Source organism: Centrocercus urophasianus, unplaced genomic scaffold (genome assembly GCF_019232065.1).
Source record: "Centrocercus urophasianus isolate 14NV4802_14NV808 unplaced genomic scaffold, USGS_Curo_1.0 seq_10, whole genome shotgun sequence".
In the NCBI taxonomy this organism is placed as follows: Eukaryota; Metazoa; Chordata; class Aves; order Galliformes; family Phasianidae; genus Centrocercus; species Centrocercus urophasianus.
The window spans coordinates 8,797,551-8,813,708 of NW_024884142.1; the positions used below are offsets into that span (position 1 = coordinate 8,797,551).

The 16,158-nt window shown below is 38.3% G+C and overlaps 1 protein-coding gene across 3 annotated transcripts in view; it reads right to left on the reverse strand.

Annotated features, from left to right (window-relative positions):
- ASAP2 (ArfGAP with SH3 domain, ankyrin repeat and PH domain 2) overlaps positions 1-16,158 on the reverse strand; it is a 90,900-nt gene that overhangs the window by 27,320 nt on the left and 47,422 nt on the right. For all 3 annotated transcript variants that reach the window (XM_042813529.1, XM_042813518.1, XM_042813509.1), the window contains exons 6-11: positions 12,982-13,111; positions 11,295-11,380; positions 9,842-9,917; positions 9,216-9,302; positions 3,031-3,134; positions 2,854-2,923 (exon numbers count right to left, since the gene is read on the reverse strand). In XM_042813529.1, coding sequence (XP_042669463.1) covers positions 2,854-2,923; positions 3,031-3,134; positions 9,216-9,302; positions 9,842-9,917; positions 11,295-11,380; positions 12,982-13,111 — 553 coding nt within the window. The remainder of the gene's footprint in view (positions 1-2,853; positions 2,924-3,030; positions 3,135-9,215; positions 9,303-9,841; positions 9,918-11,294; positions 11,381-12,981; positions 13,112-16,158) is intronic.

Consider the following 16,158-nt stretch of genomic DNA (forward strand, 5'->3'; position numbering starts at 1 on the left):
CTCCAGGACACTAGCTGGGCAGTGTCAACTAAATTGTACCCATGAGAGGTTTTGGAAGCACTAAAATGACAATTAATTGAGAACCACATTGTATTCTCTGCCTAGTGAACAGCCTATCAAATTACAGACATTCATTTTAGTTGTAAAAGAACACACTGCTTTCATTATTTTACCCTATGAGCAACAAGAGTTCTTTGACACTAGAAACATGAAGATGCAAGAACGCATCTTCAAAATGGCACTTTGAGCTCATTTTTTGAGTTATACTTAAATATACTTAGTTGCCATAGCAGTAAGCTTTCCAGTGTATACATTTCTAATGTATTTAATGTCCAGTACCAAAACCATAACAAAATTCCTTGATAGTAGAACTTTCATAATCCTCTATTTGCAGAACATGACCAAATACCATTTACTCTCCGGAAACTCAAACTATCTTTGAGGAATCTTTGAGGGTAACTTTTTTTTTTTTTACTGAGAGAGTGGTGAGATGCTGGAACAGGCTGCCCAGAGAGGCTGTGGATGCCCTATTCCTGGAGGTGTTCAAGGCCAGGCTGGATGGGGCAGTGGGCAATCTGATCCATTACTCGATCTAGTGGCTGGCAGCCCTGCCTGTGGCAGGGGGGTTAGAACTTGATTCCTGGGGGCCCTTCCAACCCAAACCATGCATCTTCAAGTTTCTACCTTCGTGCTTCTTGATCCTGAAGCCATTTGTGAATTCCTGTTTATATCGTTCAGTTGGTCTCTGTTATTGTTTTACTCATTTGAGTATGCTAAATTGTAGTCAGGTAGATGTCAAAAAACATTCCAGTTGCTAAAAATTACACTAAGAAGTAGCGTCTATTTTTCAGCCAATCTTTATCTTGCACATTGCTCCATGAATACTAATTTATTTGAAGATGCCTAAAAATCCAGGTCCTGCCCATACTCTGATACAGGCATGTTCAACATTATAGCTGGGTTAGAAGATATCATACTTTCCCCATCCATAACAGCAGACCACTTGACAGGGAAATGTGGGTGAGAATAAAGCATGTGGAACTGCCTGAAGATAGCTGTTATAGAAACTAACCCAAAAAAAGGAAAGTTACAAGACCAAAGTGGAAAACCCCATGAAGAAAATATAACCTTTAAAGGGAAGAAACTTATACATTTTTATTTAACAGAGTAAACAAAACTGACTACTGAATTTCTGAGGAATGGTTCATTTTGATGAACAGCTGGGAAGAGATGATGGCACATCATATTTTAGTTGATACGGTATCAGCACCGAGGATGCTTGGAAATCCATGCTGTTGCTCCAAAAATCTCAGAAGTTACTCAGAGTAGCCCAGAAAATCCTTAAGAAATAGAAATTGCCACTACCCATTTCAGTGTCTGTGACGTACGTGTAGATTTATTTATTCGTTTATTTATTTATTTTGCACAGAGCTGCCACCAATGCATGTGGAGAAACATAGCAAATAAGGAAAAACAGAAGTGGTTTTAAAATGAGAAGATACTCTTCTAATTTTTTTTATTAAAAGAAGATCAAAACCACACTTGTGAAACCTACACAGCTAACCCCACATTTAAGTATCTAATTTAAGTAACTGATTCCCAGCTACAGCTGCACAGATTTCAGTGGGAACTTAAAATTCCTAAGAATGTATGACCATCTGGTAGAAAACTCATATATAGAATCGGTGTCTTGGTAGAACTCAGTAAGTGCACTTGTACACAGAAGTCTGAACATTTTGCTCTACAAGTGGATTTTGTAGACTCTGCTACCTCTAAGCTGCCCCAAGTCCACTCCTGTTGTCGCACATTCAATGACAAGTCCAGTGACAGGACACAGAGACATTAGTATAGAAATACTGACAGATTTTACTCTAGCAAGGACACACTCAAACAGAGAGGAGAATTCCAAAGTCAGAGCAGTGACTCTTTTGCACTCCCTAGCTCCTGGCTGTCAATTCAAAAAGCAACAGCTTCTGGTTATATGCACAAATGTGGGATTGATTCATTTTTGCTGCCAGGGTCAATTTGTAGTCATAGCAACAGGCATAACAAGATAAAGAGCAAAAGGGTTCATAAGAGGATCAAGAAACAGGACTGTTTATTGGACAAAGAATGGGAAATACTGCCACTGACTTGATTTTTGCTCTAAGAAACCTAAGTTTCAAGAAAGCAAGCTAAAAAAGAGAAAGGTAAGGGAAAAGGGAAATAACTGAGTTCAAAGCCAAGTGTAAAAGTTAGGAAGTAGGAAAGCCCAAAGTTTAAAGTTTTAAGTATAAAGCATTAAAAGTTACTATGCTGTAAATATTGGTAGCAAAGAAAAAGAAGCTTTTAATGCATTCTCTTTCATCTTTCTGCTAGACTTTGGCTTCAAAGTTACTTTTCTTCAGTAGTTACTCTCCAGAAAGTTACCTTCAAAACAAAGTATCATACAGCAGCAAATTTAAGTGAGAGAAGAGATTCAACATTCTTTTAGATTGTCTTGTAAACATAAAAGTTGTTTTAGCCACAAGTAGAAGACAGCTAACACCCAACCACATCTTTTCCACATACTGAAGTTAAAATTTAATTTTTAGGTAGTCTGGTAAAATATGAACAGTTTATAAGAATAAAATCAGTCCTTAAAAAGAAAACTTTTTTTTTCCATTAGCAGTCATTAGCATTAAAGCAGCTGTATTTTTAGATACTGTGTATGTCTTGATATATTTCTGAAACACTGCCTTAGAAAAATGTATCCATCATATTCAAAACACTGCATCAGGAATGTAGCTAACTCCAGATTATAAATATAGACCAGCATATTTGTCTTTTTGTATTAGCAACCATGTACATAAAATACTGTAAACAAATACTTACTGTACCATGGGAAATTGTAAGAAAACCATTTTTAACTGAGCACTTCCTTTTCTGCCACACTTTTCTGATTCTGGTTTAAAGAGGGAAAAAAGAAAAAATGATTCAATTTTTAATACATTATTACATTACTTTGGTCTTAAGACATATTTTTCCCTACTAGAACCCAGCAGTACTTACCCATCACTTTTCTTGTACAGACTCCCATTTCGTTCAGTGCCATGTTCCTTGTTTCCCTGAGGCTGATGTAAACTGTAAGCTGTACTCTGACGAATCTGAGAATCCTGAAATATAAAGAACAGCAATTTGTATTCCATTCCACATTTTCAACCAAAATATCCATCTTACTAATGAGTTTCAGAGCCTTCCCTTCTGCTCTAATCCGACAGGCCAATCAAAGCACACATTTCCTCCAACGAGGAAAAAAAGACAATTTCTTTTTCAGAGGACACGGAAGACACTTTGAAAGGTACTAGAAATGACTCCTAAAATCCCTTTGCTTTTACTTAGCTTTGCTACTGCCTTTATGTTTTTAACCAGAGCAATGGGCTTTCCAATTCATGCAAACCCTGCAGTTCATACACACTAAGGATTATTATTAGCTGCAATTCCTAGTGTGCTCTTTCATTGTAAAAAACAAAAACACATAAATAAATTTGAGATGGTTTTCCTTGTGGGAACTGAGTCAAGCTATTCTCTTTGAAAAGTGAGAGAGACTTACTAGAAACACAGCTCAGGAGGCATACAGCAATTAGTAGGTAAAACTGTAAAGTTTTTTTCTGTAAGACTAATCTAAACCAAACCAAAACATCTTGAATGCAGCAGAATGCTGTGACAGGAAGGAGTAAACTGAACCATTCCAACTGCTCTCAAAACTACTGATAAAGGACCCACCTGCTGCAAGAGTCCAGTTCATTAAAAAAGAAACAAGAACCTCGTAATGAAAAATCAGATATGACATGCTGTATGAGCAGCAGCAGCATGATGCAATGGACTTTCCAATGCATGCACCCACACTGACTATGATTTACAATATCTATTGTTTTCTTCTCTATTTTTGCTATACTGATGTACGACACCTTGATTATATACAGCATATAAGTAGAGCAAGAAAAATAGAACAATCCCAAAGAAAATAGCTCACTTTAATGACTATCTGAGCTAATACAAACAAAACCTTAAGAGCAAGTAAGACATAAACTCACAAACTTGATGAAAATCCTCTTTTGTAAAAAGATGAGATAGTATGTCCCAGACACATGAGCAGTATGGTCATAAGATACATTAGGTTTGGGTTTCCAGAGCGTACACATGATAAAATCTACAGAAATCTAAGAAGCATGCATTTAAAACATTATTTCTCTCCAGTTACCATTAGCTTCACGGACTTCCTTAGCCTAAGAGTTACCTCCAGGTATAAGTAGTGGGAAAAAAAAACAACTAAAACTAAGAACAAATTCCTCCTCAACAGTAATGGCAACAGCAGTGAGAAACATGGCAGGGACAGAGCCACCACCTACAAGCCCCATTCAGCATGCTGCCAGCCTAACCCCACAGCTCCCAGCTGCAAGATGCCAGCTCATCCTGAATGCAGGCCTGGAGAGAACCACCTGCTGAGAACCACGGGCTGAGCTGAAGGCTGCAGAGTCCAGCTGTTCTTTTTTGGCAGAAGCAGCCTGTGCCCATGTCCCTGTCTCTTGGCTAGTGCTGTAGGAAGCTGTATCAGGTAGCAACAGCATGCATACGTAGCTTTCAAAGGTACTGCAAAGCCACCACTTAAAATGACCATGCCTGACAAAGCATCCGTTCAGATTTAAGTCAGCATGTTTATCATTCTTCCTTAGTCTGTTTATAAAGAATTATTTGGTTTTGCACTCCAACTGCCAAACATGTAAACATTTGAAAAGAATTCTTATCACTGATTAAGAAGCATTGCATATGTACATTTACTGACTTCTGAAGAATATCTGATCAGACACTGCCTATTATGTCCTAGCAATGCCTTAATCTCTGCCTCCCATTATTGTCTTGCTTCAGTAAAAGAGCTCCATTCCCAAGCAGATTAGAAGCCTTACAGGAAATTAATTTCAGTTCTCCACATCCTCAATTATACAGAGATTTCAGATGGCCTCCAACACCTGCCCTGAGTAGAATTCCCATTACTTAAGATCATGCTGCTCCTTTTTGTGGAACATTTTCTGCATTTCAACTACCTCCCTTCAGCTGTTGTTTACTCTCAGTTGCTATGTTTGGCCAGACTGGCAAGTCAATGATACAAGCTTCCTGCCTTATTTCAACTAGAGAGGAAGCTGCTGTAGATGACGTGTATTTCCACACATTCATTTCTATGAACAGGATCTTTATAAATTCAGTGTTCTTTCACGACGGGGGTTAAGGACAAGAGTAAAAGACTTCCAATTTTAAATCACTGGTTCAGGCAGTGACCAACTTAATGGTGTGCTATGTGATTTCCAGATGATGGCTTTCCACAGCCTCGGGACAAGTAAGTTCGTGATTCTGGTCTAGCTTCTGAAAGACATTATGCCATACGACCGATCTCCATCACAATTAACATCCTTCCAGACAATGTAAGCATCCCTTTCCCATGTGTGGGATCATCCTTTTATTTTTGCTTTTTTTTTTCCTGATTTGTATATTTCACACAGCAGGAGAACAAATCACAGACAGCTGACCCAATGGCTGCCATGGAGAAGCAGGAGCAAGGCACATGACCTACGAGAGGAAATAAAGCACTGCAGGCTGTAGGACATTAAAACTAAAGCAGATTATTGCTGTTTTAAATCTCTCTTGAACATACTAAGATCAGGACAGATTGAAAAACACAAGCCAGATTGGCTGATCTTTGTTCGCCTTATCAGCTTCGAAAAGTACAAGAAAAGGTGAGTCATTTCATTGCAGCTTGTTTATAGTGAATCACTTCTCTGACCATAAACAGGTTCAAAATGATTTCTTTCAAAATCTCATGAAGATTTCTAAACAAAGCTTAATTACACAACTAAAAATTAAACGAATGTGACAACGGTACTCTGTAAGGATAATTTCTGACTACTGGGCCCCAATCTGAAGTACTGCATCCAGTTCTGGGTCCCCCATACTGGAAAGATGTGGAGCTGTTGGAAAGGGTTCAGAGGAAGGCCATGAAGATGAACAGAGAGCTGGAGCACATCTCTTACAAAGACAGGCAGAGGGAGCTGGGCTTGTTCAGCCTGGTGAGGAGAAGGCTCTGGGGAGACCTCATTGCAGCCTTCCAATATTTTAAAAGGGATTGTAAACAGGAGGGGAATCAATGTTTTACAAGTGTAGACAGTGATAGGACAAGGGGGAAATGGGTTTAAGCTCAAGGAGGAAAGGTTTAAATTATCAGGAGGAAATTCTTTACAGAGGAAGTGGTGAGGTGCTGGAACAGGCTGCCCAGAGAAGCTGTGGATGCTCTGTCCCTGGAGGTGCTGAAGATCAGGATGGGGCCCTGGGCAACGTGGCTTAGTACCACATCTGGAGGTTGGAGGCCCTGCCTGTGGCTGGGGGGTGAGGGGGGTTAACTTTATGATCCTTGGGGTCCCTCCAACCCAAACTCTGTGATTCTACTGGCAAGAGAGATCCTATAAACCTAGCTATCAGCCCAACTCTCTGAATGCAACAGAGCTTTCCAAAGAAGGTGCTTTAAATTTTACATGGAAAATTTTGCCTAGCTATTTCACAGCTCCCATGTAGCAAGTGTTGAGACTGCCCATATCTCTCTGTGCACAAAGCTGCCAGAAAGCCCTTAGAGCTTTCCAAAAGGTTCTCCCACATTTGTGGCATCACATCCAGGAGGATTTTTCAGTGACCTATCACTATCTATTACAGTCCCACACACTCTCCAGCAGATCTATCTGCCAGAACCTCCTGCAGGCAGCCTCTCCTATAGCACAGCTGTGAAAAAATTTAAGACAAAGATTATTCCATTTTGCAGTTGCCTAAAGAGATTGCACATTCTACCAAAGAGGCAGAGGAAGTGGTAGATTTCAACACTGACTTGAAGTTACCTTTAATGCTAACAGTTTGGAGTTACGCACGAGCAGAACAGGTCAATCCCATGGACTGAGAGGGTCCAACAACCCAACTGTCTTGCTTTAGCTTAAGCTTGTAGGTAAGACCTTAACAATTAAAGAGGACGCAGGAATGACAGAAGTGAAGACAATACTACTCTAAAGTTAACCTTGATGCCTGTAGGAGCTCTAGAGTTTGGAAAAGTTAAAAAAAATAAAGACAAACAACATATAAATATCTAAGATGGACACACAGTGACCTCTTAAAAAGAAGCTTCAGTACAAATCAGGCTTGAGAAAGTTCTGTGCAGGAGGAAACAACGTATTCAGATGCAACAAAAAAGGTTCACTATGAATATTCACACATTTGTCATGTTTTGTTTTCTTAAGCAGAAGCATTCAGCAACATTCTATTGTTTCATACATTAAGGCTATTTTAATTAAGAATACATGTGTCCTTAATATCTTGCAAGAACATCAAATCAAGTAACTGGATTTAATTCCCAAAAGAAAGTGAATAGGAAATTACCAATTTGTCCTGCAGTAATTTTCTTTTCCAAGAACAATCTGACTTTTTTTTTTTTCTTTTTCCTTTTTCTTTTTTGGTAATACCAGAAACAAGGGAATACAAATAAAAGAACCACTCTTCCCATACCAACAGAAAAAAGCTCAGAGGAAAAATCCAGTTTCTTGGAATCTGAATGGAAAGCATGCCAATGATTTTCATTAAGACATATTAACACTTACTCTCCTAGACTTCGGTCACAAAATGTAAATGCATTCCAGGAAAGAAAAAGAAATCAGTTATAGTAAAGGAAATTACAGTGCAACAAGAATAACACTGGTGGACCTTACAGCAGATTACAGTAGGGTTGTTTGGAACCCCACTGATTAATTCTTTTCAAACAACATTAATAAGTGTATTACATTTCACGCTCTGAAGGCGTTACCTACATTTGCAGAATTAACACATAACTACTATAGCATAAGGCACTTTCGACACGTCTGTTTTCAAGCACAACAAAAGCAGTTCAATTGATAAATACATTTGTGGTGTGCTTACCACAACTTCATTATACGTTCATATCATCGATACACAGGTAAACGCAGAGGAGTGACAATCCCCAGCAATCATGAAATCTGAGTGCTTTTCTTATCTCTCTTGAACAAAGACCCAAGCAGAATAGGAGATATCGTAATGCACGCCTAATAGCAGCCAACGGCAGATCCATCATGTCTGTTAGGATAACTATTTTTCACTACACTGAGCTCAAATTTGAGAGGTTTTAGCAAATACATACCTCAGTGAATTCTAAATGGCAGGCAGGATCTAAGAAAGTGCAAACTGAACAGGACTTTGCACACAATGGTAGTTACCAAAGACTTCATGTGAGTACTAACAGCACCTCCAAGTGAAGAGCATTTAGTGCTTCTCAACAAGTCATCTGGCTGCCACCTGTTACAGCTAGGAGCCAGCACACACTTTGTGGAAAGATAAAAGCAAGACTGAGAAAACAGATGAAGGAAGTCTGAGGTCTACAGACTAAATGATTTCATTCTAACCCCTCTCAGAAAGACAATCTGAAAGGGGAGAAGTTCATTCATCCCTTACTCGTGACCCAGCAGCAATGCAAAGGAAGCTGGATGGCTTTTATTTACATGAAGAGGAAGCACTAGCAATCTGAAACAGAAGTAGAACCAGTGTTTAGGATTAGATTACACAAAAGATGCTTGCTTCCAGATCAGAGCTTGCCAAATAAATTTACTCCAGAATGCTTTAAATCTAACAGCAATCTCAACTGAAAATCAAAAAACACCTTTGAAAAATGGCATCTTGCAGCAGAACAGTCAACTTCGCTGTCATTTTTGCAGGTGGTAGCAGAAGTGTTCTGGAATATTTAGTTCTACATCATCTTTATACATAATCTTTATATGGAATACTTGAGTGTGATCAGATTATATTAATTGCATGTCCTTGTTTTGTCAAAGTTCTTCTGTTCTCAATTTGCATAACATAGGTACTGCTGCCTGAAGTTAATTCAGAGGCAGTGCCTCAATTAAAATGCTTTGTAATAGTAGCAGTAAAAATAAATTCTTTTCTTTTTTTGAAATAAATTCAGTCTTAAATATATTTTAAGTGAGAATCTCTTTTTAAAAAATATCTTTGCCAGAAACATTCAATATCAGCATCAAAGCAAAGATGAATAAACACAAGAAACTATACAGCTGATGAAAGTTAAAATAAATCTATTTCAAATACATAAGATTGGAAGTATGCAATGGGCATTGAAAGGTTAAATCACCTTATATGCTCACCTCTTTCTGATCAACCTGGAGTGCAGATTTTAAAATATCTCTGAGCTGTGTTAATTGTCTTCTTTCTTCATCCTGTGCTTGTTTTATCTTGAAAGAAGAAAAACACAGGTTAAAAATAACATTTTTTTATCTTGAAAGAAGAAAAATACAGGTTAAAAATAACATTATTTTCTTGTCAACAGCTCTTTTGAACTTGCTACTTAATTTGTCTATTTTTCTCAGAAGTGTTCAGCGAGAATTAAAACATGGAGATGAAAGACACTGCAATCAGTTTATTTTCCTTTTTATCTCCAGAAAACTAGATAATGGCTAGGATGCTGTCAGGTTAAGACTTTGACATTGTCACTTTGTTCTTGTCTCCTTGTGCTCAATTTGAAACCATATGTTGTTTTTCACTTAGTCAGTAAACTCTGTAGAGTAAGGGCTGTTCCCCTAACATTTTACATGGGGGATCTGGAACTGAAAGCAAAGCTCCCAAACAAGACATCATAACAAAATTCTACTCAAAAGTTTACCCCAAACCTGAAAACACAATTAAGCCAGTCAACCAACCTAAACAAAACTGTTAGCAGTTTTACTGTAAAAAGCTCAGTTTACAACACAAATGTGAAAGGTTGCTAACTCACCGTATAAAGATCTGTTGAGAGTGTCTCAATTGAAGGCTTGAGACTTTCAACTGCTTTTAATCCATCCTGAAAGAAACTTAAAAAATGAAAAACAAAAAGAAGCCTTATTAAACTTCACTTTGTACATTCAGTTTAAAAGTTGCTCAAAGGAAAACATGTAAATTATTACGCAGTGGCAAGTATTTGAAAACTTCAAGCATTTCTTTTTCTGTGCATCTTTGATCAATTCACATCTTTATTCCCATCACAGCTTATCCTAAGATTCAAAATCCTCAACTAGATTTACAACAGCCACAATCCACTGCTGTGTAAGCTGTCCTTACTCTCACCTCAAACACGGACTCATCTCATTTTTTTGAAGACCTAGAACAACATTTATTGTAGAACAGCAAAAGCTCAACCAAGTGTCTCATAACCGCGACTTCTTGGAGCCCAATGTTTTCACACCTGATGCCATTCCACCACTAAAGGAAAGCCTCTGTTTCCCAAGCATTACTTACAGCCTATATTCAAACTGAATATGCTGAATCATACTTTATTATATGTTCTGGTGTATTTGCACAGTAATATTCCACATTTCAACGTTCCAGTTCTTTAAAAGAAGATTTGAGAAGTAAATTCAAACAAACCACAGGTATACAAATATTAAAGAACTGCTGCCACATTTGCAGTGGAAGAATTTTCACTGGGATGCAGACGTGAAAGTGACAACGCAACACAGCACTGGTGTTGTGGGAATTCTATTACATGGACAGAGATGAGTGACAAAGCACAAGTGAAACAGATTTTAAAGCAACATAGCAGCAATACAGGGGGAAAAAACCCTCCACTGATTCAAAACTGGTATTTTAAGATAAAAATTTACTGATTTGAACAAGCAGACAGAAGCTCTTTCAAGTTGAGAGCTATGGCTTCCTTGCCATATTACTGATCTGTAATACTACCATAAAAAAGGAGATCATTCTAATGAGAGCTTTGTGTTTTATTACCGAGTTCTTCAATTAATTAGAAAGAAGAGTGATTCTTTCAATACTGCTTTATCTCACTGCTTATGCAATTTATTTTCCTTGAGCACAAATTTAATTCAGATCATTGCTACATACACTGAAAAAATAATTGAAATCAAACATGTCAAAACTAATCGACCGCTAACTAATTGAGCAAAATAATAGCTCTATTTCAGGAGTAGCTTTTGAAATACGCCAAATTATTTTGTGGGCTTCCTTTGGAAACAAGCAATTATTTTCTATGGTTCTAAAAGTCATTAAGTCTTTTGGAATATAACAATAATCACAACTGCTAAACTATTTGACAAGAGCAATTTGTCAAAAGATTTCAACAAGAACAGTCGAATCCTAGATTTATTTTTTTAAAAATTCAGAAAAGTGTTATGTCTAAATTTAATTAGAAAACTGCTCCATTATATAGTGTAGGTATAAAACCTAAAACATACTTGCATTGAGCATGAAAATACTTGATCAGGTTCTGAAGCAGGTCCACTCCTTTTTTAATCTTGATTTCGTTGACTTTCAGCAGGTACTGTTAACACAGTAATACACACAAAAAAATTAATGATTACTGTCACAGTGGGTTTTTTTTTTTACATTTTATTTTCAGTTATGTTTCAACAAGCTTTAACAGTTCCAGTTTTAAGAGGCCTAAAAGAATAAGCCAAACTGTGGCTTCAAGGGTTAATCACACCAAAGCAATAGCTGCTATTGCTCCTTTTTGATATCCTGTGGGGATATTTAAGCAGGATTAGTTCAAACTTATCACATCCTTCACGACTCCTAGTGGAAGCCTCTGTTAAAGGAAGCGTGAAACAGTTTGTGCAATGAATTAAGGGATCCATTCTGAAATCTACCAGCCTAAGAAGATCTCTCTCTCTCATGGATTGTTAAATCCATTGCCAAGTAGATGTCAGAAGAAAACAATTTACTAAAAACAAACAAACAAAAGAACAACAACAAAAGGAAGAGGGATTATCTTAAACAGTTTTTTAAAATCTGCCTTCTAATTTTATCATTTTCTAACCAGCTCTTTATACACATTAACAACAAAAAACATAATTTAGCATGAGACGTAAAACTGATATTCAAGGCAACTGCTTGTAAATCTATGTTGGCACATTAACCAAAACAAAGTGTCTTTCTAATACTCCTTTTACCCTCAGAGATAACTAAGCATAATCTCTTCCTAAAAACCAGAAAAAATACAGGATGCACTTCCACTACTCCACATTTAAGGTAATTTTAGAGATTTCACCCCGCATTTTAATATCTCTAGAAGTGGCTGAAATGAATTCCTCCTTTACTGTGACACACTGAAACAGAAGCATCTGTTCCACGCTGTTTCTTGCAGATGACACAGATGGGCAATTAGTTGGTAAAATCCTTATATTTATGGAGTATTCAAATATCAGCTTTGAATACTTTAGTCTGACTCTGTACAGCTATACAAAGTTTTTCTAATAAATATCACTTTGTGCAGTTACCAAAACTGGTATTAAAATTAGGCTGGTGTATAGGTAAAATTAGCATTAATCATTAATATTAAAAAGAGAAGAAACACACATGGTATGTTTTTGACTTAGTGCATATTGAGAACAGCCTCAGCTCTCAGTGATGGAACCTTACGTGTCTTTAAATGAACTAAATAAAAAATATTTGCATCAGATTTAACATCACAAAGACCAAAGTCACAAAGATTTCAAAGTGCCAGCATTCTGAGCCATCTTGAAAGGCAACTGAACTCCATCCTTAGCTTTCTTTTCCCAGCACCAGCCCAGAAGAGAGCTAAACTGGAGTCCTTCCTCACATAACGCTGCAACAGCTGGCAGTGCAGGGAACAACGCAGAGAGTGAGCTAGGGCTTAAAATAATTTAGAGTGAAGAAGGAGTATAAAAGTATACCTATCATCATTTCTTAGTCTTCAACTGAGCTCTGCATTCTAAAATTTACTTATACATGAAACTAGAAAATTTGCAGCAAAGTTAGCACATCAGGATAGAAAAATGTATGTTGGGTCCACTACTGTCTTGTTACTGTTAACCTCCCATTTTCCCTGAAATACTTACACTTTTCAAAGTGTTCCTAAAAATTGTTTTGGTAGAACAAGACAAATTTCATGTTGAATCTTACCTCACACATCTGTAACTGGAAGAACCTTCTTTCTTTCTCCATCTCCTCTGCAATTTCAGCACCACTTATTTCCGTACGGATCATCCCATGCAGCTTAGCATGCTCTTTTTTCTCCTTCTCTATTTTTGTACTATAAGGTGAAGAATCAGTCAGTGAAGTGAGAAGCCTCTCAGGAAATCTGATTTATTCACAAAGTCTACTGACAGATGCAGAGCCAGTCTTGCAGCTTTGCATAGATTTACTTCCAGATGCCATTCATTTGAAATTTGACAATGACAAAAGATCAGCAGTGACAAGCAGTAGCCAAAACCTAATTCAATCATCTGTTAAAATAATTTCCTGACATACTCTAAAGGAAGATAATAATTTAGAGAAAGATATTAACTTCTTGTACCAGAGAAAAAAATCAGCAACTAAATAATCCTACAGTTTCAATTAAAATTCATGCTTAATCCCAGCAGACCAAACACTGGTTAATGGAGCTCAATTATGTCACCAGATTTATTGAGTCTTGCCTGTCATCAAGTCATCTTCTATATATACAGGGTTTCCTAAGCCAAAATCACATTTGCCATCTCTACTTCCTACTGAGCCAGCTGGCACTGGGAATGCCGGCCAGCCGGCTGTGTTGCAGACTTCAAAGTCTGCCAGACCAGCTGTCCTTATTCCCTAAAAGTTTCCACGGACATTTTCCAAGAGCTCTGAACAAAAAAAGGTTCTCCTGGAGAATGTAAACGAAGAGCTGATGCTCATTGTGTGGGAGAACTCCCCTACGTGCATTTGTGTCCTCATTATTCTTCGCAGTATTGCTAACATCAGTGAACGATTACATTACCCAGATAGACCAGCCTAATATGGAAAATGATACTAATAAAAGAAAATAGATGAGCACTTGCTTTATGGAGAAAGACTTTCAGTCTGTCATATGCACAGCTTAGAGGCAGAAAATTCTGAAAAGAGCTTCCTGAGGAAATGCTATGCTGCTTTTGGACAGGAGGAAGCATTAGAAAGGAATCCAGGAAGCAGACGAGAGGTACAAACAACACAAACAGTCACACCTCCTCTTGGGCAGTCAAGTGTCTCTCAGTTCTCTCTCTGAAGAGATGATGCATCTCAAGTGCTCTCTTAACCTGATGTTAACATTGCCCACTATATTCTTACACAATATATTCAGCCTCTCTCAAGAATGAGAAATTATCTCCTCTTATGCCTCAAGCAGCAACGGAAAAGTAGAATTAATCCCATTACTCTCATCCCAAAACATTCCCAGAGGGCAACATACTGAATGGCAATCCAAAAAGCCCCATTTTGCCCTCACTACTGGCAGGCACAGTGGAGCCAATCCCCTGCAGTATTACAGCAGTCAGCACATCCAGCCAACACTGCACTCCTCAGCACATCAAGTTCTACAAGAAAGAGATGTTCTGAGGAAAGCTCCTCTCCTTTGAAATAAATATCCTGAAAGTTTTCATTTGCTTAAGAAAAAACGTGATTCCAGAGGAAAAACATGATTTCAGAGTGTTCTATTTTCATCAAATAAGTCTATACTCTTACCAACCTACTGTCAAATATGCCTTTTGTAACCACAGAAAATGGAAAGCAAACAAAACAATTACCCGGACAACACCACTACAATAGGAGTCACAGAGAACGGTAAATACGGAGCTCCTTTCCAGCACACCAGGTTCAAAGTCATACATGACATGATAGTTGTAAAAAAGTCAAACCTCAGAGAAATGGTTCAGGATAGTTTTAGTTCTCTTGGTTTCCACACTCAATTAACAATTCAATGAATTCGATGAAATGCAGTCCAAATTCAATAACCATCAATTACCAGTTGTTTATATAGAAAAACGCTTGAGCAAAGGGTGACATAATCACTCCTAATATTAGGAGTGTATTAACATGTCATAAAGTGTTGATAAATGCCAATTCAATCAGAAGATAACTAACTGCTAAAGAGTCAACCAATAAGCACAATATTATGGTATACACTGTGTTCAGAAACTGAATTCCTTTTAAACAATAGGTTAGACTTGGCTGGAAGAGTCTGCCTACTCTTTAAAAGATCACAGAATCACAGAATCACAGAATCACCCGGGTTGGAAGGGACCTCAAGGATCACGTAGTTCCAACCCCCCTGCCTAGCAGGGCCACCAAACACACACATTCAGATCAGGTTGCCCAGGACCCCGTCCAACCTGGCCTTAAACACATCCAAGGACGGGGCATCCACAACCTCCCTGGGCAGCCCATTCCAGGGCCTAACCACTCTCCTTGTATAGAACTTCCCCCTAACATCCAACCTAAATCTTCCCTCCTTCAACTTGGATCCATTTCCCCTAGTCCTGCTGTTGTCAGCCCTTTTGAAGAGTTTACTCCCCTCCTGGGTGTAGGTTCCCTTCAGGTATTGATAGGCTGCAATGAGGTCACCCCGTAGCCTTCTCTTCTCCAGGCTGAACAAGCCCAACTCCCTCAGCCTGTCCTCATAGGGGAGGTGACCTGATAAACATATTCCTACAAGCATATGGTAGTTCAATCAAACCTAAAGCATACCAACATCTACCAACTACATAGGAGAAACAAGGCATCCTTGAGGCCACTTGCTAGAGCTTCATTTGCATTTCTGTAGCAGCTAGAAGTTTCCACTATGGAAATGGGAAGCTGGATCTGGAAACAAACTCAGAGGTCAGGCACCTGCTAAAAGGCAGAGCTTTGGGGGAAGAGGCACAGTGGTTTCAACAACTTTCATGATGCTTTAAAACAACAAAAACAAGTACCAGAGGTACATTTATTTATGTTTGCATTTCCTTATTATTTATCCTTTCCATCTCCAATGACCTTTCCAGCTTTGTAATTCTGAATTTAACCTGTTGTTCTCTTACAACAAAACACTGCCTCCTTTCTGACCAGTGCTACGAGACACTTGGTTTCTAGGCAAACAAAGGAACCAGCAATGCAGTGTTGCATGCAAATCTTCTGGGTGCAAGGCTTAGCTGTGTTTCCTATCATATCTCAAAGGCCAAGACAGGGTCTGGCAGCATCAAATGCTCCTGCACTGCAATGTTAAGTAAATCCTTCTGGAAAAAACAGCCTTATGACGTATCAATGTGGGATTTCCAAATATAAGTGTAGTCGAACAGGGCTGACAGGGGCCCCTTGGCCCCTGGGAAACCA